This window comes from Phaethon lepturus, unplaced genomic scaffold (assembly GCF_000687285.1).
Source record: "Phaethon lepturus isolate BGI_N335 unplaced genomic scaffold, ASM68728v1 scaffold6779, whole genome shotgun sequence".
NCBI lineage: Eukaryota > Metazoa > Chordata > Aves > Phaethontiformes > Phaethontidae > Phaethon > Phaethon lepturus.
Genome location: NW_010565446.1, coordinates 17,448 through 44,611, shown reverse-complemented (window position 1 = coordinate 44,611; position 27,164 = coordinate 17,448). Strand labels below are relative to the sequence as shown.

The window sequence follows — 27,164 nt, the reverse complement described above, 5'->3', positions numbered from 1 at the left end:
GTTGCAGACTCTGCAGCTATGGAGTGTCTGAGTCTGCTAAATACATTTTCCCAAGCTCAAGAGACTTCTTGAACAGTACCTGCTGTGGGCAATACTAACACTAAGAACTACATGGGACTACACACTAGGAGACCAAGAAATTCTGTAAATACTTTTCCAGACTACAGCATTTGAACCACAGAACTAAGTCACATTTCTGAAATATGAATTTATCAGATAGCTCAGCAATTTTGAATCCCAAAGGGATCAAAGTTTTACAAGTTATATTGCATCCCAAGGAATCCACTATCTAAAATGGCCTGTATGGGATACATTTGCCTCTGCATTATTTCAATACAGATTCCTTGAACAGGTATTGAAATTACCAATAACCTAAACTACTGTGCTTTAAACAGGGACTAGTGTACGGCTACTGAAATTGTAGAGAATATGGAAAGCCTTTTAAAATGTGTTTTTTAGCAGGAATCCAAAGCGGGGGGTGGAATTATCAAGGCAGAAAAAATGTCTCTTATTATGTAGGTTTCATAACATAAGCCAGCATCTACAGACCCAAAGAAGGGCCTGTGGGCCCAAGAACATGTTTGCATTTTACTCTGCTATTGCAGGCAGCCCAACAAAAAGTATGTTCCTCCTTGCAAAGTTTGCCTTCCTTAGCATCCATAGTCATTCTTTTACAACCTTACTACCTTTCCGATAAGCTCTCTTTAACAGCTACATTTTCACTGGGTTAATCTGTAGGAGAAAAGAGAAGCCTACTCAAGAGAATTATAACAATGAAATGGAAGACTCAATACATTTTGATACTGGATCCTCTCTACTTAACTACTAAAAAAAGAAAGAAGTATGACAACTTTGTATTCCTATATCTACAGTATCAATGGCTCCAACAAGCCTTCTTACAGTTCCTAAGATGCATTCAAGTCCTCATTCACCTAAGTGTGTCCCTCACAAGCTTGTGCTCTCAAAGCAGACCATGGCCTCAAGTGACTCCTGTAAAACTTGCAACCTGTAAGAAACACACTGAATGACAAATTCCTTTTACCTATGTTGCTGGGCTTTGCATAGCAAGGCATTGGTGGAACAGCATCACGCAGCAACAAGTGAAGAAACAACAGATGTGAAGGGAAAAGCAGGAGGGAAGAGATGGTGAGTGATATGGAGGAACTGAAGGAACTTGCAACAACTTGATCTATTTCTTCACCTCATCTGCATCAAGGCTTTGAAAGGAGCATCTTCCACTGACACCATGTTCAATTAATGTCTATGCAAAAAGTTGAGTCAACTTCACTCAAACCTGCGTGTTTATTATTCAAACAAGAATTAAACTGCTCAGAAAGAGTTTTGGTAACTTTGAACAAAATGACTGAATTCACAGCTTAGGTTAACACATATAAAAGATCTGAGACAAGGATTCACGTGGAGACAGATTTGAAACTCAAAATGTCTCAGTCACACCGTTTCCCTGAAGTTCTACAAGAAGAATCTTGCTTTGATTGAATTTCAAAGGAGATGTATGAAGAAAAGTAGGCAACTAATTACATAGTATCACATATTTTTTCTGAGGTCTAATGACTAAAGACAGACATTTAAAATACTTTCTACCTTCAAGCATGTTCACAGATGTGGAACTTAGTACCTTTCAAGGTACCACACCACACCACAACAGTCTTCACTAGATTACAACTCACTTGTGCTATTGCATTAATACTGAAATGGCTGTCATACTTCCAGAAATAGCCCAACTAGACAGGCATGCTTGCTGGGGGGGTTGGTGGTGTGGAGAAATAAAAAAACAAATCTCAGTGCAGAACACCACAAATGAAACAAACCTGCAATCCCAAACTGCTTCTTAAAATACACTATTGTGCAGAGTTTTCATAGACTAAAGAACATTATCTCATTTCATTATGGAGAAAAGATTACTTGACTATATATGGTTTATACAGGCTAGGGGAAGGGATACAAACTAAATTATATTAATCTTTGCTCATGGTAGGCTCTGCTGTGCAAAAGATGTCTTTTTCATAAAAAATTATCTTGGTCCCATATACAAGAAGAAACCATCTCACAAGCAGATATGGAGCACTTCCCAGTTCTCCTTAGGAGACGAGTCATTAGTAGTTAAGAGATGCAGTCGTCAACTTCTCAAGGCGGCGCCCAACAAAAAGGGATCTAATTATCCCTAATATTTGGCTAGGAATTTCATTTGTATCTGCCAAAAAAAAGGAGAATAATGGAATCTGCAAACAATAGGAGAGTTTGGGAAAACATTTCTTCCTCCTGCCAAAAAAATTAAAAACACACAGTAATGAAGATATGAATCTCTTTCTGTCCATGGTCCATAGTAGAAGATTCATGAATCTAAAGAATGTTATCTTTAGAACTTTCCCCTGCTTCTCCCCCTTGCCTTCCACATGCAATTTACCAGTTGTCAGTGCATTTCAGACTGTCAGGCATAACAGCCTCCATATTTCTCTTCGTAATATTCAGGAATTGATCTATGCATTAGGATATAAAACACTAAAGTACTCTTTATTGATGAAATCTAAGAAAGCGTCAATCACAATGCTAGAAGTAATAAATACAAATTGGCTAGAAAATTTTTGAAGGATACTATCAATTCAAGAAATATTAAAGAGTGAGCCTTCTTCTGCTGAGTTAATGTCAAAATCCTACAGACTTCAGAGGCAAGGCTGAGCATACATTGGATAAAAATCCTTGAAGTCACATGACTTATTAAAACATTAAACTTCAGATCCCATTTATGCAAGTCATTAAAATTCAGCTTGTCAATCTTGCATATGTTTCAGTTCTCCAGTACCACTTGCAAAGCTTAAGCAGACCACCTCCAAAAAACCAAACTTTTAAGTAATGTAAAATGCTAATAAAAGCTTTGACACTATTTGTACTTCTGTAGATGTGTATTTTTGGAAAATGAAAGTAACATAAAGAATTACACCCCACAGAGAATTTCAAAAGCCCAAGCTTTAACAGTATCTACATGAAGTAAGTGTGACCAAGAGCCTTTATTCAGCCAAGCATTTCAATATATCATTAAAATCAGGCTTATGCTGAAGCCCTTTCCTTTTTCTACACAGATACACAGGACTATGTTTTAAGTGCTTTGTTGAACTGAGGCCCAAGTTCTAATTTCCTTTATTTATCTAAGATACAAAATGGCTAAAGGAAGGGGTCAAATGCTGCAAGAGATATGTTATGGGTTTAAGGCCACTGGAATTGCTGCTATGAATTGCCATGGGAAGAAAAAGGAAAGAGAAGTCGTTTAACGATGGAAGTAATGGGAGGAATTCAGATAGTTTAAGATAAAGTCTAAAGAGCAGCCTCAACGTCTTTTAACTTATTTGTCCTATCTTTTCTCTGCCTGCTACAATCTTCCATCTTTCCAGCTTCTATTTTTTTCAAGTAAAATCCTGAGAGAATGTGGGCACAAATAGCGATACGAAACGATAAGCAGAGTGACTAGATGAAAGCCACTGCAAGCAGGCTGCAGGGAACAGCCTCACATTGTCAGGCAATACACCAAATGATTTAATAAGGTTTTCATTTGGTCTCTCATTTCAACAAATCCACAGTTTCTTCTGCTGTCACAATACTTGCAAAAGCACCAATTGTGAACAACTATGTCTAGTAACTAAGGAAACCGAATTCATTTTCAGGGAGCAATAGAGAATGAAGGCAGGCATATCTGCCCACCCAAAGGCTTTTTTTTCCCCCCTTTGGTGAAGTTCACCAGCACCAGGATTCCACCTACAGATACTGGAAGACACTGTAAAAAAGCAGTAAAGGAAGGCTTCTCAGCAACTCTATTCATTCTCTCATATATAAATAAGCTTTTCATGTTATAGTATTCCAAAACTTTGTATTCTTAATATAGTTCCTTAACAGGGCTGAGAATAGTACTGTACTCTGTCCTTTAAGTTGTGACAATACAAGAGGAGGAAGTCAGGTTACTACACACTCAGCTGATGCTCTTTGAGAAAGTTCTTTTGCAGAAGGTCACAGATGTGCACTTTTGTATCACAGAGGAGAATTAATTAAGAAACTAGAAGTTCATACTTTGGCCATCCCCAAAGGTAAACACAGACTTATAAGCAGGAGGATTTGCATTCCCTATTCCCTGCTCTAGCCTGCCCCCAGACTGCCAATAAACTTATCACCAGCACTATCTGAGCTCTGTTCCTAGAAACTCCATAACAGAACCAGACTGTAAGGATGGAATTTGATGACCAGCTTTTGAGAAGTCCTCTTCTTCAAAGCTGTGTATGGTCTACAACAACTGTTTCATGTGGGAGGACAAAAATGCAGGCAATTTTCATAAAGATAGACTAGAGAGATAGGGGGTGTGCAGGTGAAGGGGAAGATGCAGGAGAAAAAAAAAAATTGCAAAGGGAAGGAAAGAAAAAATTAACCAAGTAAAATACAGAAACATTAGTTTTCCCTCTAAGCATTTGTATGCTTGCACACACACACGAAGAAAGAATGCATGTATATTTAACTCCTAGCTACCTTTCACAAATCTACCTACCTGACTCCCCCTGCAAGTCTTAACTGGTTACAGCATCATCCACAGCCTGCTCTTAAGACAGTACTCTGTACCTGAAGTTTTACTGTCTTTTTAAACAAAGTCCCAGCAGAAAGGGCCAGCTTTCATGTAATTCAAATGATTCACACTGGCACAATACTTTTGAGGAAAACTATACAAAACAAAAACATTAGCCAAGCAACTGAAAAGTCCAATTTTAGCTAAAGGACAGGTTATTTTTTTTGTTTGGATTTGGTTTTTAAATCTCCCTATAATAGGAAATAAGATATTATCCTGGGCTGGCCATTCAAATGTCTGTATATTCAAATAAGACATTTCATTATCTCCAAAACCATTCTGGAAGGGTCAGTATACAAGTATTGCACTATTAAATAGATTTGGAAGTTTTCTGATCAAGCACTCAAATCTGAACTTCCTCAGAAGCTTACAAGGGGAAAACAGCAGGATCATCCCTACACACAAGTAGCATGCTTCTGAGTAAGGCTTTTACCCAGTTGCAGTGCAAAAGGCTGGCTGAAATTTTCCAACCGAAGAATAAGTATCTTTTTCAGGCTACAGTCAGGGTTAATATGTGTAAGAGATGTTTGTCTGATAAAATGCAAACATTTTAATCACCATTTGTCTTCATACCTACAGAAAACATCCCCAAATAAATAAATAGTCTTATGTTAGCATTATGTTAAAGTATGATAAAACACAAAAAATACAGGTAGTAGGACAGCTTAAGCTATACTGAAGTTTATCTGAAGACTAAAGTTCAAATGCTGCAAATAAATGAATTGTGGATGCACCTACTTTAAGAAACTGCACAAAATAGTGTAGAACACCTTTCAATGGTCTAGTTTGCCCATCAACAAAAAAGGAGTTTATTTCATTAACTCTGTTAACCCTTAGTGGAATTTCAAGGAGTTTTGTGCCTATTTAAAGTATTTCTTCCTTGTGTTCTCATTATTCAGAGCGTACACTGAAGGACAGGGAATACAAGAGATACATTTTAAGCTCTTCAATCTAAATCCCACTTTTTGGCTTCCTGCCTCTTTCCTAAATATTAAAACAAACGACTCATTTCTTTAAGATCTTCTTACTAAAAATAGTTGGTTGGACTGCTTAATTGTGTTAGCTGAAACACAAACATATGAGAAGGAACGGGTTTTGCAGGAAAAACATTGAAGAGAAAAAAAAAAAATCAGATTTCATCTGGCCTTCCCATCATCACTTAAGAGAATTGTTTTGTAGTTACATCATCAGGAAATAAAATACTATCCTCTGAGGACCCCGACTCTTTACTGAAGAAAAAAAAAAAAAAAGGAAGGCTCGAAGTTCATATCACCCTCTGAGGAGTTCAGCTAAATTCACATTTTTTGTCATATTAAAAAAAAAAGAGAAAAGAAAAAGCTCCCTTAGAACAACTAATTAAAGAAGATGATCTTGAATTTCATTTTTCCCTTCTCAAATTCTAGGCTGCAAGACTAAGTGGAAAACATTATCAGCTAACAACTTCTAACGACTTTATTATCAATAATAGAAAGGAACTGCCCTAACCCAAACCTTCCGCACATTCTTCTTGGCCATGAACTAGTAGACAAATGAAATATTTCACACAGTCCTGAGCGTCAGCTGGAGCCAGAACACATTAATAAGCTTTCTAAGTTCTGGCTATCACTAAAGTACACCAGTCAGACACGACGAGTCTGCACAACACGGAGTGCCTTATATGGCAAGGCAATGACGTAATGCTCCATAGGCTTGGGGCATGCAAAGAGCCTATCTCTCATTGTTTAGTGGGACTGCTGGAATGCTCACATCTCTGATGCTACAGCTGAACGCCTCACACCATGGAGCAATAGCTGATCCAGGATTTCTGTAGTCCAGGAGCGCAAGGTAAGGGAGAGGGTGGGAAGCGAGCTTCTTCTGGCAAGCACTGGCGCTTCTTGCTTTTTCCTATTGAGATACTTTTCAAAAGAAGTCGCTTCCAAAAACAGGGGTGACGGCTGAGAAAAAATTAAATACCCCAAAACAGCACCAGGAGATCTAGAAGATGTCTGGTTACTCGGAATTAGGATGACTATTTCGAGCGTTAAAAACCGTAATTTAAACAATTCCTACAGAGCCAACAGATGAGGAATTAATTTAACGTTAAAGAAGGAGGTAGTTATGATTTACACACACTTTCCAAATGGTCGGATAAAATCATGCATTTAAAGCTGTGGAAAGAGTCCAACTGTATTGTAATATATTAGGTAGAGCTACTGCCTCTCTTTATGCCGCATTTACATGCATATGCTATGTATTAGTTGACATCTATGCACATATATATCTAAGCATTTACTATACCTTTGAACCACTTTTACTGTAGTTTACAGAGGGATGTATAAATTGACACAAACATTACTTTGCAATAAGATTATGCTATGTCTGAAAGAAACAATTGTAACTAATTTAATTACTAACAAACTTTTCAACTCCTACACACTGCTTCCCTCTTCTGTGTCTTGTGTGCAAGTGTCAAATCACAAAAGGACAGAACTGTCAGATTTTGATTAAAAAACTTTAAATCCTGGTCATCAAACAAACGATGAGGCTTTCAAAATCAGAAAACCCACTGATATCTTCAAGGCTTATTCTGCAAGATGCTGAACAGTACTGTAGTTATTCAAAAAACAGAGAATGGAAAGCAGTTCTGACAAGGCACTAAGCACCTTGAAAGATTATACTTTAGTATGTTTATAATTCACATCTGCATAGTGTACAAAACTACTCTGTCCTCTCCCTTGATTAAGGGCCAAACCCTATCAAATGCATGTTTATAGGAACTGCAATTAAGTCAATTGTACTGTCCTACTTGCAAATTCAGACTACTAAGCATTGCTCTCCAGAGTCTTAAGTGTATTTTAAAATGTTAGAAAAGTTAGACTCCTTAAGATTTTTAAACTCAAACTCTTAACAATAAAAGATGTCTTTGTTGTATGTTTTAATTTTCTTTAATACGAAATTAAATAGGCATCAAATGTTAGGACAGCAGAAAGGGTTTTTTCCCCCCTCTATTTGATGTTTTAAATCCTGCAAAATCCTTGTTCAAGTATATATTTAAGAAAAAAAAATCAAAATTTATATAATCGTATGCATTGCTGTACTATCAAGCATACCTGGATTTAGAGATTGAGTAAAAATACCATGTGTGAACATTTTCATGACTGTTTTTTTGCTTGAAAGAACAAGAACATACTAAGTGGTTATTTTCCACATGGTTCTAAAAATGTAAATATATAAAGAGACATTCCATTTCATAGATATTTCAGGTATTTGTGTATTATTAAACTTGGCATTTAAATAAAGGTCACAGCCATGTTCCCAACATAATCTTTCTTGTAACGAGCAAAGTTTACACCTCTGTTGATGCCTTGAGTCTGCCTGGCTATAGAAACAAGGAAGAGGGCACTGTATAGTATATATAGAATGAAAACATCCTAGCAACCAGAACAAATCTAAGTTTTGCAAGTAGAAAACCAATACCTTGGATCAGTATCCTAAGCCACTTATATTGTCTTCTGCTTGCTATCCTGTCACATCTGCAGACTTGGAATCTATGTCCTAGCATTTTTAGATCTCTTTCTTGATAGATGTTTACTTGGTTTCCTACATATCCTATATCCTGTGGATTTAGTGATAATTACACTGTCAAGTTATAAAGTGGAAAAGTTAGCTACGTTATGAAAAGATATGTTACAAACCAAAGTTAAGTAACAGACCTCAAAAAATGTGTCTGAGTAGAAAGGATAAGCTGAAGTCAAAGGACTACAATATGATGAAGAAAAAATATTCATAGAAATGCCTCACATGAAATAAATATATATTTGATAAAGGCAGTACCTAGAAAAAGAAAAAAAGCCTACCCATAGGTAAGAGACTATTTCAGCTACTCCAAATCCAACAGAGGACCGTAACATTTATCATTAATTATTGCTTTAGCAATATCCAAAATACCATCTGTACTGTGAATGCTGCTAGCCTAATACAAATCATAACATCTATCAAAAGCCAGAAGAACTTTTATTTCCCATAGTCTGTCTTCCTTAGATCGATAGGGAAAACATTCTTCACTTAATACTTACAGGACCAATTTTGCCCTCATGTATACTGGTAAAAGTCAAAAATAATTAGACTGAGGTATAATGATTAGAACGTCTCACTATTGTTCCCCCCTGCCCCCTGCATTACACTCCTCTGCTTTATCAGATTTCTTAGTATGTATTGAGACTATCTAATTTTAAGCAGTTAAAATGTTAGCTTGCATCACTTAACAGTTAAAGATGACAGTAAAGGAAAAGAATTATCTCATAATTCAGTTTTCAACAATTGTATTTCTTCACTTAAATTTTTATAGTAACTTTTTACAACATCCAGTGTAAAGAGAAAGCATTTTAAGAACAAATACATCCTCCAGAAATGAAAGTCAACTTCCTACCAAACTGCATTGATAGTTTGTTTCTTCCCCGTCACTTCCCTTCCCTTCACTGAGATACGCTGCACAACTGCTGACAGTAGAATTTCTAGAGATTTGACCCAGAAGACCAAGGCATATAACTTACACTTATTTTATTTTCCTGATCAGCGCTAGTAAAATCAAGTTATTGCTTGATTTTTGCTGAGTAACAGCACTTTCATATATAAATATAAATATATAAATATGTAAATATACCTAATACTGTGATGAATTGTCATTGTCATGGGATAACAAACCAGCCTGGTTTTACTCCCATTGAGTTTCCCCTCTGTGGCAGTTCTTAAAAGGCTGGCATTTTCCTTCAGGAAAAATTCTTTACCAGGTGTACTTTGGCATGGGTAAGTGAGCAGCCGCTACTCTTCTGGACCTCCCCTACAAAACAGCTTCTCTCAGTCCCGGGTGTGGTATTACCTGAATGCTGTTCATTAAAGAAGCAATTAAAATATCTAAGTCAGAGAATCCTGAGGAGTTTACAGTGTAGGAAGATGTATCTTTAAAAACGATCCTATAAAATTTTAGTTCTGACTCATTAATAGTTCCCCTTAATACTTTAGCTTGTCATCAAGTTGATTTCAGCTTAGACATTTCGCCTTACCAATAAAAATAAATTATTTTTAATTGCTTAGGTTTGTTTTTCTCATATTGAATGGATTCTGCAATGGCATCCTTGAGGTTTATGTTGAGCTTTTTTGAAGTGGTTGAAAGCTTGGTTAGTTCAACCATTCACTAAACTTTATTACTCAGTTCCAAGAGGGTAAGAGGCATTGCTGAAAAATTCTAAATATAGTGCCCAGTCTTGTGATTTAAGTGAAGTAATGGACTTTTTGAGTCTTAACACCTCTCAGTATGTTAAGCCGATTTTGAGGTTTGCTGTGTGTTTTACATCAGCGAGAAAAATTGCTTTGATTGCACGTCCAGGGCACCATGTTGTTTCTGGAAGGTCAGTAACAGCACTCATGCTGATGGACCAATGGAGCACACTCAGGCATTCACAGCTCACTTTCCTCAAGTGTCCACAAATTCAAGGAAGATATATTTGAAGATTTTCTGTGGCAGTCTGTAGCCTCTAGTTAAGAACAGTACAAAAACAACACCTCCCAAAGCACTGCCTCCTCACAAGAACAACAGAACTGAGGTGACAGTGAAGAGGTGAAATGTTCGTGCAATCAGTGAATGCTAGCTGAGCAAACACCCAGCAACATCATTGTATAATCCCCCTTTAATAACAAAATGGAAAGCCTGGGGGTTAAAGTTCAAACCAGTCTTGCTTGACAACATTTCAACACAACTCAAAGTCCTATAACTTCAATCATTCAAGTTGATAAATGCACATACTTTTTGCCTGCTGCAGAAGTCACCCTTTCTGCTACAGCTCATGGTGCGTATCACGATGATGTAACACAACTGCTTGACTTCAGCCTCAAGCTGAGCAGGGGACCTATGGACGACCACCAGAGAGTGGCTGCTGAGTTAAATAAGCAGAACTTGAGCCATTTTGCTTCATACTGCATGCTCATAGAAGCTGAGCAACCAGAGTCCAGAACTACCTAACTGCTCAGGCTCAAGCTTCAACAAAGCTTTACAGACACACTTCAGGTAGGGTACACAAAGCTCCAGTGAACATGACTGAAAATGGGAATGAAAAAAAAAAAAAAAGGAAAAATATACTTCTGACAAGAAAAACATGAATCATTTCAGGGATGTGAAACAATGCATCAACCAGATTTCATTGTTCTTTATAGTCTTCTAAGGGCCTGGGAGGGAACAAAACAATTGCACTTAAATGATAGGTTACAGAGTTCTTAAAGATCTGCCTTAAGCCCAATGTTCAAAGCAATTTCTTTCAAATTCATTGCAGAGAGTGGATTTAAAACTTTGTCCTTTTTTATTGGAGACACAAAGCTTATCTAGTGTTTGCATAGCAACTACTGCAATGAGAGCATGAGAGAAAGAGGAAAAATTTTTAAAACTGAAATGAAGCAGCGTGTTGCTACTACCATGTGAAAAAAAATACATAAAATTGGATGTTTAAAAATGGAATGTAATGCATTGATAAAACTCACATTTTACTTACATATTGGATTTCAGCACATGGACAAAACCATCTTAGAGAAAGTGTAAGCTGACTGAATTCCATCAACTTTTTATTGATTTAATCAATATTCTCATAAAATTTGTCTAACTTTCAGTCATTAAGTCATATTATGAAGAAAATTAGGAAATGTTATCACCATTAAGCTTGGCTTACCCGAAACTAATGTCACCCACGACATTCCCAAACATGGTTCTATTCTACTTAGAGGTTCTACTTAGAAACTTCTACACAGTGGTTTCTCAGAAGCTACCTAATAAATGCCACAGTTGTTTTTGTTTTCAACTTCAAAATGCTCCCCCAGTCAAGCACGTTCTCAACCTCAGGAGGGCCATTCTGTTTCAGATCCCTACCTAGAAAAGAAGAAAGTGAATTATATGAGCCTAATTTATTTTTTGAATTTTGGTCTCTTGAATCTGGGGGTACAGCAGCTCCACTCCACATTTGGGGCAACCAGTCACTGACCTAAATATGTGAAATCCAATGCTCAAATACTAACTTGGATGTAGGAAGGTGGAAGGGAAAAAAAAAGCAATTTGTTAATGCTCAAAGCTGAAACATTTTTTTAACTTACAAAATAGCACCATATACTCTTTCATGTAAAGAGAAAAGTCTTTTCACAAGCAGCCCATGTCATTCCCAAATTAAATACTGAATTGGCTCCAATGAAAAGGCCACCATGAACCTTGGCAGGCGTAAAACCTCTCCTAAAATGTACGTTCCTAAAAACATATCTAATATATAAAAGCGTATGTGCATTTGCTTGCATACGTGTTAGCAGAGCAGGGGGATAAAAAGCCTCTGAAGCGAAGTCAGCAAGTACAGCTGCAATATAGGTCAACTCAAGATAGATAAAATAGACTGCCTATGAGGGTGGTGCAGGGATGACACCAACCAGTGAAGAACGTTTAGGCTTGCACTAGGAGGTGCACACATTGAGCCCCCCTTGGGAAGGCAGCATACAACAGCTGCCAAGAATATTCAAGCTTACATACTTTGCTAACACCTATAAAGGAGGAGGGAAGAAAATGTAACATGGTATACAAAGGAGCAGCCACTTCGGAAAGTGGCTGCTTGTCCTTGCTTTGTTCCCATCCTCTGCTTAAAGCTCTGGATGATACCGCCATCTTTGTAAAGAGCAAAATTCTCCTATTTGAATCAGGATTAACTGGGTGGGGGGAATCAGAATTTGACAAGGTAACATTTTATAACCCGTAAGTGACCCTCTCACATAGCTAGGCTAATGCAGTTAACCAAACAACTAGCAAGTTCTGTCTAGAGATAATTGTGTCTTTTTATTTTCAGCATTTAAAACTACGTTATAAATTAATGATAAAAGCTAAAATGTATTACATCAGAAACATACTGTACATGAAAGCATGCTACAGCTCCTTCATTTTCAGAGTGACATCTGAAAATAGGAAAATATAACCTAAACATCACAGACCATCAGCCAAAAGGCAAGAAAAGAGATCAAATACGGCATGTAGCCAAATGTCCTTCAGTCACATAATGATACAGAGTTATAAATCAGTTTGGGGTACAATAGCAATGCAGAGAATGTGTGACTGAATTAACAGTTGTTTGAAGAACAGGGAACACTTGGAGTCTAAAAGTCTTCATATAAAGGGGCAAGAGAAGCATACATGCACATGACCCTCGTCTTTCCTACAACAGCCTTTTTTCTATGACAGTTTTTGACAGGCAGAGAAAGAAAACTGGAAAACAAGTAAAGATGGAAAAAATAAATATCTCTCTTGGCTTTAGGAAGGCTGTTCAGACCAATTTTAAAAGAGTATAAGAAACCGTTGGTCATAGAATAGCTAGAACTAGTTATATCCACTTTTTCATCCTCACAATTTAGGGGTTTTTTACCTAAGAAATAGAAAAACATTTATTTTACAAAGCAAGCAACAGTTACTCCAGCTGCTGAACACACATGCAAGCAGCTAAAAAAAAAGCTGATTCTAGATACAAACCGTTATTGGCACTTTGAGTGGACATACAACTGAAGGACCCAATTTTCTTTTATGCTTAAGCAGGGTATTTGATCTTTAATGCAGTGAACTACCAAGGCTGCAGAACAATGGAAAAATCTTAATGCAACACATCATAATTAACAGATCTGAAAGTAAAAAATGTTCTTTAGTTAAACAATTCATCACAGGTGAAGAGGCTACCTTTAAATTATTATTTGTTGCTTAAATATGTGAATTAAATCTGTGAAGTAAACCTTGGTTAGAACTATAATCATTAAAAAAAAAGTCAGACTATTATCCTTAGCTCTCCACTGAGGTTTCCTACCTGTAGTCTAAAACAATGTTAGTCTTTGAAAAGTATAATCTTGGAGAAACAATGTAAGCATAAATTCTGAACAAGAGTGCCTATGCTAAGGATTAACACATTAAAACAAACACGCATTGACTTTGCACCTGTAGATGATTCATCAAGTGCTCCCAGGCCAATGCTGCCCGAGGTCCTATTGAGACAAGAGAAAATGCAACTTCCAAACATCCCACACTTCAAGTCCCAACACATTCAGATATGGGAGACATAAGGCAAGACATTTAGCAGGATTGGGACAGATAGCAAGAAAGCGAATTTTCTCCCAGGTAGCATAGTATACCTAGAACCGTACTTAGAAGCAATTTGTAATCCATCAGAAATTGTTTTAATTCCTGAAGGTCACATACTGCAAACCAGGAAACTAGCAGCATTCTTCATCACTTCAAAGCCATCTTTGGTAGTTAACCATGCTGCAATGTATTGCTACAACCTCTCTTTCACCTGTGTCTTCTAAGATAAAGTGCTGGCCAAGTCCGTCTTAGAGAAAATAGATACCCTCACATTATCAGGTCTACAGGAAAAAGATACATATTTAGCTTCGAAGTGAAATCTCTGTTTGACATAAGTGTTATTACTGCTCTTATGACATCCAGTCTTGACTATTAGGAAAAATTGCAACTGTATCAGCAAACCTGATTAAAGTCTTTTGCCTGTTTGGAAGTCCTCAACTACACTGTTTCATGCATCCTTGCATCAAGGAAAATTCAAATATCTCAAACTAAATTTGCAATAACAATTAAGGTTCATGTTTTCTGCCCAAAAAAATGAATGGGGTGCCACCCAAGCCCTGTCTTCAAAACGCTCAGAGTTTATTATATACATACACAGGGCTACTTCAGGAAGTAATAAGCACACCAGAAGAAGGGCTTACTTCTGTGTTAGGATGTATGTAGGTATACAATTAAGATTTTATGGGTATGAACAGAACCCCTCAAGAAGTCATGGAATTTTATCCTCCTGCACTGGAGTGACACCACCTACATCATTCCTGAGGAATGTCTAATTGTTTTTAATTAGACCCATTCCTCCAAATGATGGCAAACTCAGAGTCTTCCCATTCAGTCCCATTTAGTCCTTAAGTACCTTTATTTAACTTACAATGTTTCATCTATGTGGTTCTAATCACACTTTCTGCACATAATTTCTTGTCATGAGCACTGAGCATGTGGAGAACATACTAAAGTCTGCAGCCAACTTCCACCTGTCTAAGAGCAAGTGGACACAGTACGACTGAGCAGCTTATCCAGGACTGGCAGCAATGAGAAGGATATCTTCAGTTCAACAGAGGAAATGTGCATGGCAGTATGGAAAGTTCTAAATTTTACCACTGCTGATGATCGATACGGTACAAATAAGGCTGCGGTTAGCATAAAGAGACAAGCACAGTGCCTATTCTGCCCATGGATGAAAATGTGGCCCCAGACATTTATTTCTACCTAAAATGTGTGTTAAAATTGTTTTAGAGAACATCCAGTTCCTGTAAATGCTATGGGAAAATGACATTTATGACTGACCAGTCTCCTCTGAGTAACATGATGTGTTATTGTTGGCTAAGTGCCATTTTCTGTCATACCAAAAATATTAACTAATTGAAGTTAAAGAAAATTTGTATGAATTGGATCCTTGCACAATTATGCCCAGTTCTGGTCCAGACAGCAGCACTAGCACTGCCCCAGGTGAATTGGATACCAGGAAAGCACCTATTTTCCCAACTGCCCCCCAGAAAAAGCATTGATAAAACAGAGGTTCATCTTGAACCTACACACTATAATATTATGTTCAGAATAATAAAAAAAACACGATCAAATTATAGACAGGATTTATCTATTGAAATTGCTTCAAGAAAAGTGAGATTGTTCTCTTAATCTAAAATAAGTATTATCATTAAACTGAAAAGTGTAAAAAGGTGACTTAAGGGTTACAAACTTACACAGAGACGAAGGAACTGACTCATCCAGCGAATCATAACTTCTGCAAACTCTTCAGTCACTTGAAGGATGCAGATTAAGTAGCCAAGACAAAAACTCAGCCCTCCAACTATTACACTTCCATCAACAGTAAACACAGCATGGCAGTGATCACTAAGTGGTATTTGCCTCATACAAACTAAACATACATGGCTGAGGTAATCAGTAGTAGTAGCAGCCTGACCAGAAATTTCCAGAACTTGGGCAAGCTGCACTCCTTTTTTTGTGCCTAATCTTCCCCTGGAGAATGGGGGAAAGGCAGGCAGGGCTTTAAAAGACAGTTTTCAGGAGCTCTATTAACTCCTGCTACAATTTTTCACTTGCTAAATCCTACCAGTAGGCTGCAATGGTAACGATTACTAGTACTGACACTCCGACCAGACAATGCAAACGCATCCAGCTGCCCATAGAGGGCTGGGGGCGGGTAGGAAAGATGAAAAAACACTGTCCTGTTTCTTTCTTTAGTACCGAGCGGTTTCTAACACTGGTGATTTTAAAGACCGCTCAATAACTGTGGTCAAGCACTAATGTTCTAGCAGTAATGCTTGCAAGTATAAATTCAAAACAAAACTCAGGTTCATAAAGACACAGGATCTCTCCCATCAATTTAACTTATCATGCAATATCAAATCTCAAATCATCAAATGCAGCAATTTCAATGACAGTGTAATTTAAAAAAAACACACAAATTATAAAAAGTAGTAGTTGTCTTTGCTTATTTTGCATAGTTACCATACTATTAAAACCTCAACTATTAATTCTCAAAATAATCTGTTACCGTAAGTCAACACTGCTCATCCATTTTAATAAATCTGAACTTCAGGCACAAAATTTCACTTGTTAAAGATGAGGAAAAGACAAAAGCAGGACCTGGATTAGTAACCAAGAAGTTCTGCCTCAGCCTTGTTGCTTTGACCCCTATACCACAACTCTTGTGGTTCATCTTTCCATTTCCTTCTGAAAGCTTTCCATCTGCAAAACTATAATTTCCTGGCTGACGTAAATTTGAAGAGTTCCAAATTCTGGTGTTGCATCTGAAATTACTTGCTTTATTTCCGACTTTATAGGCAGTGTGGAGAGAGGGTGAGAGAGACCAGGGTGGCACAGGGTGGGGGAGTGAATATGCACTATGGTAGTACAAAAAAATCCCAAAATACTAACCAACAAAACCCAAATCCTGTTCCTGTGAGCTGGTTAAGATATTGATGCATTTAGATTCAGAACAGAAGAGGATTAACAGTCATACTACATGCACAATTATATGCTATTGAAACGCCAACAGTAATAGACACTGACTTCAAAGAATGCCTGAAATAGCTGTTCTAGAAAGAGGGAGGAAGAAAGAAGAGTGCATCTCAAAAACGGTGACACATCTGAGTGCAGCTCACAATTCATTGTGCCATGTTTTCTAGCAGCTGAACTCTGGGACCCAGAGTTTTTAAGGCTAACCTCAAGTAAAGCTCATTAATATTGTGGTCTTGTCAGGTCAGCTCCCATCTACAATTGTTTTTCAGGATATGCAGTCAAGAAAAACAAACACAAAAACCTGCCAACAATTTAACAGGACAGCAACTTCTTCAGTCCCACCTAAAAATCCTGCACTTTCCTATCATAATCGCAGACATTGTAGATGGCTACCATTACAAATTAGAAATTAATGTACAGAATTGATACTTATCACCTTGCACATTCAAACAGTTACTGCCACAGAAAGCATTAGCATCTTTTTACACAAGACTGATGTTTTGAAATGCGATTTCCAAGAACACCTAGATATGGAAAGAATATAATTCAAGACAAAAAATTATTTTCTTAAACTGAGGTTTCATGATAAAACAAAACTGAATTTTAGTGCAGAATTAAAATTACTCTAACGAGTGGTAAATGTTAACCCAGTCCTAAATCTTAAATTAACCAACATAATTTTGGTAAAAATTTCTCCTGCCATTTACTGTCACCAAATTTACACATGATTTCGTACCATTTATGATATCATCAGGAAGAATTTTTGGCAGCATAGTAGTAGTGAAATCATGGTCACAAACAATGTTACTGTTGCAGATTAATTAATTTTTAAAAGAATATTATCTGTGTATATTTACTTAGCATCACAGCTAAATACATGTGGTTATCCATTTGAAATTTTGCCCAAGTTAACCAAGAACTGGCAACACCATTCATCATATATGACTTTTATTAAGACTTGTAAAGCAAGTCAGCATTTTAAGCATCAGATAAAACAATGATTACTCTGTGGTAGTCTGGAGGAATAAGCAGAACTCACACTCCCCTCATTAGAAGTGCTCATTTTATAAAATAAATTTCTTTATCGGGAAATTTTCCTTATGCACAGCCTCTTGCAGTTGACACACCCTTTGTGGAGGTTTGCATCCTAGTATAAACTAATGATTTAAAATATACATATGTAAATAATATACTGGAAAAAAATTAAAATAAGTGTTCGCATTGTGTTGGCAAGTGCTGACTGATTCAGATAAAGCCAACAGATTACACAACAGCTATGGTATGTTGTTGCTGTTGTAATTTCAAAGCTTTTGACTTCCTTTATGACGGGGCGGGGGGGGGGCGGGAGTGAGAAGAAGCATCAATAAAAATAATAAAGAGCCATAAAAGTAGCTGTAACGTATATCTTCATAAAAACTACACATCAGTAAGTAGAACTGTAGGCAAGGGGGCGGGGCGGCGGGGAAGCATAGCCACCCCAAGACCAGAAACCCAGACTAACAAATACAAATTTTGTTGCCATAAACTGTGGAAGGCACAAACAGACTGACTTCCTTCTGAAAAGAATTATTTAACTGCATCAGTGTAAAAAATTACAACAACTTGTAAGATTTACCAAAAATGATGAAGCATGTTTCTTCTCTTATTAAAGGCCAGACCATGGCTTATTGCTAACTGGGAAGAACACCTCAGATGATTACATCTACATTTAAAAGCTTTCAGCTTAGTGTTTTTATTCACATTGTACAGGGGGAAATTCAAGCACATGTCCAAAAAATTTAGAAGCAACTCTCACGCATGTTATAACCTGTAGAACCTCTAGTAAGCCATGTCTTTTAACTGGGGAAGGGTGAAGAGCACAACCTAGATAAAAATATGTATCCTTACGATTTAAAAACAAAACAAAAAGTCACAGACATTCAAAATCTCAGTCATTTCTGCAGAATGATCTGATAAAAATCAAAGAATTGATAAAGTTTATATTAAAATCTCCTCAATGCTTTGGTGGAAGGAATGATAAAAGTACAGCTTTACAAACCAACACTTATTTGACTTGCATCCTTACAGAACACAGCCTTTTCTGAAGTTATCATTACAAGATTGCTTAGAGAAAAAAAAAAACACTTTTTTGTTCTTATTATTCTAAGAATAATGATTCATTCTAGAACAAGCTCAAAAAATTAAAAGATAAGGGTCTTGCAATCTCAGTCTCCCATGCTTTCTTTTGTTTCCCTGAAACTCAAAGGAAAAGCCACCCCCTTAAAATCCTGTAAAAACATAAATTAAACTCTGTGGATGTAATACAGGTCCCCCCAAGACAATGAAAAACCCCTCTTAAAGACAAAATGATATCACATGACACCAAGAAGACAATGAACTGTTTTGGGAGTCCCCACATCTTGTAAATACCACATAGTCATTACGTTGCTAAATATGAATGTAGTGTAGCTGAAGCTATATGCACTTGGAAAAAAAAAGTATCTGGAAAACAAGGCAACACAATTGAATGCATGGTATTAACACCAAGAAGCATACTGAGGAAAGCGATTACAATGAACAGAGAAGAGCTAAATAATACAATTTCTTTAAGGAAATAAAAAAGCAAGCAACTGGTATTGCAAATAAGTATGATTGTAAGCCACAATAAAGCAGTAACTTGTAACAGAAGCTCTGAAGAAAAGGTAATAAGACACTGACCTGACTCTGTTTAACTACCTAACAGCATGTTCATAAAAACAATTTCCAATCCCTGTTTTTGCTGGCCTAGATTCAGAAAGGGTTCTTATAGTCCTATGAAGTCAACTGCTTGGAATTATCTGTGAAAGCTTTGCTGAAATGATATATCTACCTTTGCCTAATATGAAATGACATGATTATGAAATTCAACTGTAAATGAAAATGTAAAATATTTTATTGGATAGGAGAGTGTCTGTTCTTTTTTTAATTATTATTTTTTTAAGCCAACATTTTTTGACCTTTGCTTATTTTTGGTAAGATTGCGCTCTCAAAAACTCTGGATACTCTTCTTCTGGAAGAGTATCTGGAAGTATTTTTGTTCTGTCACAACAGTATGCAAAATATCATGAAGTGCTATTATCAGTTACAGCACTTCTTCAATTAAGCATGTGATTTGCCTTAATTCAAGTGATATACATAATCAAGCCTGACCTGCAGAAGTCAAGTTTCCCAAAAAACCTAATGAAAAACAAGCAACGAATTTAAAAATGAAAACAAACAGAAAAAAATCCCCACAAAACAAAACCACAAAACCCCCAAACGTTTTAGGGTCCTCTTCCATTCCTAGGTGCATGTGTGCTGGCACAATTGCTGTGACATACCAAACTATGAAATGGGAATTCAGCAGCCAAGGAAAAATAATTCTTCAAATATTAACAGAGTCCTAGTTTTCTTCTTACAATATCAATCCCAACTCTGTCCAGGAAATCATTATCTGTTCAGCACTGATGAGGGCATTTTCTGTACAGGAATATACAAATGCTTCTGTATAGGAATACATGAATAAGCATACAGTTCTCTTGAAAATCCTTCTCAGTTTATACAATGATCCAGGTCAGATACCAGTAATTTAGACACTTCTGTTCCAAATAGCCCTTGCAACACAGACTTGATCAGAGATTGGGTTAGACTGCCTTGCTCAAGCACTTAGGCTGGGACCTCAAGTGCTTTGCTGAAGCAAGTCTTAAACATTCCAGATAACTTGAGAAATTATGTTAGAGAAGGAAGAAAGAGGATAAGATGATATAAAAAAATACAAATTGTACACACACTGATGCTCACTGGAAAGACTGCTGGGATTATTCACTCAAACATTTGTCAACTTATTTAATATTTATGCATAATTATCTTATTTGCATCATAAAAAATTACACAGCATCCTTAAGAATATTTGGTCTAAGAGTTTTCTTTTTAAAGCAGTTAAACGGGCATCAGTCACTGGAGCGTTACAGTTTCATTTGGCCAGAAAGATATCAACTAGTTAACACAGAAGCACTGGGTAAAAGACTGACTAATTTCGGTATTAATCAGCTCAGCTAAATTTGCCTTACAACAATATAGTGAAGCAAAAATAAATGAAATGCTAATAAGCCCAAATCTATTTTAACAGTATTAATACAAGATGTATTAACTTCCTGCACACACAAAAACTGAGTCCATGCCAAATGAAATTGTTAGTTATGCTTCTGTTATGGTTTCATATCTATGGCAACGGTAAATCATCAATTGAACTTCACTACTAAAGCATTTAGAGTCAAGGGTGGGGAGGGAAGAGATTTTTTACACTAGAACTCAAACTGAAAACAGTACTGAGAATTGGACAAAAGTTTATACACCAACAATACAGGAAAAAACTGCCTTTGAAGATGGTGCAGTTTTCTCCCCGTTTATTTGTTCTGTTAACCAGCAGCATTCCTTCAAGCTCATTTCGCAAACCTCTCCCTCTCCACTTACACTTTTTCATGTCTGTTTTCCCCATTATATTAGCTGACCATTGTAAAGAATTTGGGGCTGCTTGAAGTCTTTGATATTCTGTTTATTGCTACTTCACATTCCATCCATTTTTCATATAAAGCATTTAACTACATTCAATATAGTGCAACTTATGCATTAAAATAAAAACAGTGGGGAAGGGGAAGGTGTTATATGAAATTTCATAGTCATAGACTTCTATACAATACCACCATTAAATCAAAAAAGTCTGATGGACAGAATGGCAGGGACAACTTCTCTCCCTGAAGGAAAACTACAATGCTGCCAAAGGGGATGTTGCTAAGGCAGCCTATTCAAAGTCCAGAAATACATGCCTCCAGTCAGTCAACAGCTAATAAAGAGCTGTGCAAAGGAGGCCATTATCTAAGCTCGTCCGAACTAAAAGGATGGTTGCAACAGTAACTGGCAGTGGGAAGCTGTAAAGACTCACCACTTGGACAAGGGCATCACAGCAGCGATGGGGGGGGGGGGGGGGGGGGGGCGTGTCTTACGTTTCAGCAGCAACTTCTACAAAGTAATCATCATATTTCAGAGGGGGAAAAAACTAAAAAAAAAAAAAGGCAAAGGGCCTCAGCTAAAGAGTGCTCAAGCAGTCATTTTGTGCAAGTACAGTCCTGATATGTAATTCATTTCCCTCACATAATCTACACAATGGTATATGTACCATACATATGAACAACAATTCTAATACTTCATTACTTCAGTCCAGGCTTTTCAGACTTTAATATCAGAATATAGTTATAGGTTGGCTATGGGAAAAATCTCATTGAAAGGAGGCAAATGTGCTGGCCAAACCTAATCACACCTCAGACCAACTCCACAAACATCTCCGTGACAAAGAAAAGGCTACAAAAGCACCTAATGATTTGAGGTATTTGGAGGTTTCTTAGGATCTTATGTAAACAAATGCACAACCTTATCCCAAGTCTCTAAAAAATTATGTTGCATCTCAGTAAAGACTGAGTACTAATATAAATTTGTAAAACTAATTGTGGAAAATCATCATGAAAGTCTTCAAGAATCATGTAAAAGCAGGGCTGCACCTAGGTATATCTGCAAGTTTTGGATATAAGACTGAATCCAAGCCTAACAGACAGCAAGACTTTTGGGTTTTCTTAAGGTCAAAAGTCACAACCTGAATACCTGGGAGTCTTTGTGTGCGTATGATACAAGGTCATAAGGCCTGCATTTTAACTGGGGACTGATGTACCTACAATGTAGTTTTGCTCTAACTGCTGCCTAGAAATTGACATTAGGCAGCCTGACTAGCTACCTACTGTGACTACATTTCCTTCACGTACTTTAACATCCATAAAGTTTAATCATAAAACATCATAAAACATCAGAATGGTTTATAAGTAACTTAAAAGTATTAGGAAATTCATGATGCTGTAAATTATACCTGCCCTTGAGGGCTGCACTGGTTCTCAGACACTACGATAATCACATTTCTTAAAAAAATCTGCACGCACGTAGTTAGCCTCAGCAAACAGCCAAGATCAGTGTTGTTCCAGTGCAGAACAACAAAAAGTGGTGTTGCACTGATACCTACCAAAAGCTGAAAGTGAAATCAATGCATAATTACTGACGTTGTAAAGTCCAAATAATCATATTGAAGTGTTCATTACAAAAGAACTTCTGAGTAGAAAGTAAGGCCTGTGGACTCCATGACACTACAAGGAGAGGTCTGCTTGTAGTTACAAGTGGATGTTCATGCACATCTGGCAGAGATGTCATAGTATTTCAGGTGTGTTTTTAAATGTCCATTAAAACGGCTACAAAATACAGTATTATTTCCTCCCACAGATTGAAAAAGCTTCTTGAACAAGAAACAGCATATCAGGCGAAAAAAGAGAAGGAAAGCAACAAGAAAATAGCTAAGCTGAAGGAAGAATTGACTAAACTGAAATCCTTTGCTTTAATGGTGGTGGATGAACAGCAAAGACTCACTGAGCAGCTGAATCAACAAAGTCAAAAAATTCAAGAATTAACCACTTCTGCAGAACAAGCACATGAGAAGCTGGCTTTTGCTGAAGCAAAAGTTCAAGAAGAGGAACAGAGAGCCAGCAGGCTGGAGGCTGAACTTCAAGCCCAAAGCAGTAAAATTTCCCAAGACCAAGAAGCAATGATGGCCAAACTAACCAATGAAGACAGTCAGAATCGTCAACTCCGGTTAAAATTAACTTCTCTCAGCCGACAAATTGATGAGCTGGAAGAGACCAATAAATCTTTACGAAAAGCAGAAGAAGAACTGCAAGACCTAAGGGATAAGATAAATAAGGGAGAGTGTGGAAACTCCACGCTTATGGCTGAAGTAGAAGAACTACGGAAAAGACTGCTGGAGATGGAAGGAAAAGATGAAGAGCTCATAAAAATGGAAGATCAGTGCAGAGAACTTAATAGAAAGTTAGAGAAAGAAGCATCACAGAGCAAGAACCTTAAAGGGGAAGTTGACAAACTCAACAAAAGAATTATGGAGCTGGAGAAATTAGAAGATGCTTTCAACAAGAGCAAACAGGAATGCTACTCCCTGAAATGCAACCTAGAAAGAGAAAAAATATTAACAAAGCAGTTGTCACATGAGCTGGATGGCTTAAAAGCAAGAATTGGCGAGCTTGAAGCAATTGAAAGTAAGTTAGAAAAAACTGAGTTTACACTTAAAGAAGATTTAACAAAGCTGAAGAGTCTAACAGTGATGCTTGTGGATGAAAGAAAAACTATGGGTGAAAAAATAAAGCAAACAGAAGAAAAGCTGCAAGCTGCAACTTCTCAGCTTCAGCTGGAACAAAACAAAGTGATGTCTGTTACAGAAAAACTAATTGAGGAAAGTAAAAATGCACTGAAATCAAAATCTGATGCAGAGGAAAAAGTGTCCAGTGTTACAAAAGAAAGAGATGAACTGAAAAACAAACTCAAAGCAGAAGAGGAGAAAGGAAGTGATCTTGTTTCCAAAGTGAATATTCTAAGAAAGAGACTTCAGTCACTGGAAGCTGTTGAAAAAGAATTTCTTAAAAGTAAACTTAAGGAGAGTACTAAATCCAGCACCTCCTTGCAGCAGGAGAACAACAAAATTAAAGAGCTTTCTCAAGAAGTTGAGAGGCTTAAGCAGAAGCTGAAAGAAATGAAGGCTATAGAAGATGATCTCATGAAAACTGAAGATGAATTTGAGTCTCTAGAACGAAGATACATCAATGAGCGGGACAGAGCCAAGCTCCTATCAGAGGAGCTGGAGGCTGTGAAAATGGAAGTAGCTAGGTATAAATTAACAGAAAAGGCGGAGTCCAATCAAGAGCAGCGTCTTTTTAAGAAGCTCAAAGAAGAGGAAGCTAAATCAAGTAATCTTTCCAGAGAAGTAGATGCACTGAAAGAGAAAATTCATGAATACATGGCAACAGAAGACCTAATCTGTCACCTCCGCGGTGATCATACAGTCTTACAGAAAAAACTCCTCCAGCAAGAAAACAAGAACAGGGAGTTAGCAAGAGAAATGGAAAGCCTCACAAAAGAATTGGAGAGGTACAGGCGCTTCAGCAAGAACTTCAGGCCTGGTCTCAATGGAAGGAGAATTTCTGATTTGCAAGTTTTTTCTAAAGAAGTCCAGACAGATCCAGCAGACAATGAACCACCCGATTACAAAACCCTTATGCCTTTAGAGCGAGCAGTCATAAATGGGCAGCTGTATGAAGATAGCGATAATGAGGACAAAGACAACAATGAGGAGGAACAAACAGTGTCTTTCAAAAGCAACTCATCCATTGCAAATGCCGTGAACAAAAAATTATGGATCCCTTGGATGAAGTCCAAAGACAGCCATCCTCAAAATGGAAAGATTCATACAAAGCAAAATGGAAACTGTGCACAGACTGGAGACCTAGTACTAAGCCATACACCTGGCCAACCTCTTCACATAAAAGTAACTCCAGACCATGGACAGAACACAGCAACACTTGAAATAACTAGTCCTACCGCTGAAAGTCCTCACTCCTACACAAGCACAGCAGTTATACCCAACTGTGGCACTCCAAAGCAGAGAATAACCATTATTCAAAACGCCTCCTTAACACCTGTAAAATCAAAGGCAGCAGAAGGCTACATGAGCCCAGAGCAAGTAACTTCTCCTATTACTATGGCTACTTTTGCAAGACCTCAAACTCCTGAATCATGTGGTTCTTTAACTCCTGAAAGAACAATGTCCCCTTTGGCTCTACCAGGCTCAAGTTCTCAGGAACAAATACTCTCCTCGGAGCCTTTGGAAATGGGAGCCAAGCATGCTGTTTTTAGAGTATCCCCAGAGAGGCAGTCATCATGGCAGTTTCAGAGATCTAACAGTACAGGATCAAGTGTAATAACTACTGAGGATAACAAAATTCACATCCATTTAGGAAGTCCTTACATCCAAGCTCTCACCAATTCCAAGCCTATCAGCCCTTGTAATCCAGTGCAAGACAACAGAACTCCAGCATTAGCTAATGGCCTACCCAGTAAGCCCACCAATAAAATCACCAGCAGTATTACTATCACACCAACAGCCACTCCTCTCCCACGGCAATCACAAATTACAGTAAGTAATGTCTATAACTGACCCCCGTCCATGCTGACACCCTTACCAGCAACCCATCCTGTTTTTCATCCCAGCAAGAATTATTTGGAACAGCCCCTTTACTTTGGGAGAGATCTGTGCATGAACTATACAACAGTATATGGAACTAACGTTAAGTTTTGCCTGCTTAGTGTTATCAAGTGTGCACTTACTGTATATCTTCTCATCAAAATACAGTTATGTAAAATATTTAGTCTTGCACTTGTATAAATGCATCTTTATGTATTTCCATTTTCAAAATAACTCACATTACTTTTGACTGCAACTTGCCTTGGTAAAATATTTTAACATTACAAAAAAAACAGTAAATAATTGATTATTTTTATCATTGCTTGCAGAACATTATTTTTCGTTATGTGTGTTCTGTATTCTTTTGCATGAACAGTAGAATTTGAATTAAGCCATAATATTGCCTGCTAACTTCAGATAAGACTTGATTCATTACCTTCCCTGCTATTTCCCAACTCCTCTTAGCCCTCTCATTTCACATAATTATCCGTACATCACACACACACAATCCGTACATCTCAAAATATTATGTATTGTATTTCATTAGAAATTTATGATGCATACATGATATATTCCAGACCACAACCACTATTCTTCTTCTCCATCCTTTTTTTTTTTTTTTACAATGTCTGGTTAAAACTCTTTTTAAACCTTCTCGTAAACCTTTCTTGTAAGTGAGCTGAGTTCAGAAGCTTATATCACAAAATGATTGTCCCCAAACAAGGCAAGTGGTTTTTTCCAATACAACAGAAACACTGCTACTATTTAGGTACACTGTAAAACAATAAACAGCAACATCTACATTCCTAAGGGATAACTCAAAAGAATGGATTCACACATAATATTCAAATTTCCTCTAAGCTCCTAGCCATCAATCCACCATACAATATACGTACACAATTCAGGTACACTGAAGAAGAAATAAGGTTAGCAAACTATGGCACGCCTTCATGTTTTTCACATAATAGGCAAAGAAAGCTTGACCGAAGCGTTAAGAAGCAGTACTAGACCAAATCCTCAAGTACGTACACCTCTAGAACTATGGTAAATAGGAGTACTATACAGAATGGATAACACAGGTTAAGGTATTTCAATGATGGATACAGTATTAGTGCCTAACAATAGGACAGAAATGTAAGCAATTCTGCCCTTTGCATTTGTGTCAAGCAGTCAATCCTAACCTCCCAGAAAATATTGCTAGTAGTGGACCAACTGCAATGTAAATCAGCTCAAAAGGCCTGAAATACACTTTCAAATGTCTCTTTTTCAAGACCTGTAAGCTACAAATGTAAATTGGAACAGCTGCTGCTTATTCTAAAAAGTTAAAT

The 27,164-nt window shown here is 37.2% G+C and overlaps 1 protein-coding gene across 1 annotated transcript in view; it reads left to right on the top strand.

The window, feature by feature from the left end:
• Nucleotides 1–26,150, top strand: part of FILIP1L (filamin A interacting protein 1-like) — a 57,950-nt gene extending 31,800 nt beyond the window's left edge. Inside the window, exon 2 of the mRNA XM_010295183.1 lies at nucleotides 23,034–26,150. Coding sequence (XP_010293485.1) covers nucleotides 23,034–25,809 — 2,776 coding nt within the window. The 3' untranslated portion in view covers nucleotides 25,810–26,150. The remainder of the gene's footprint in view (nucleotides 1–23,033) is intronic.
• The last annotated feature ends 1,014 nt before the right edge of the window (nucleotides 26,151–27,164 follow it).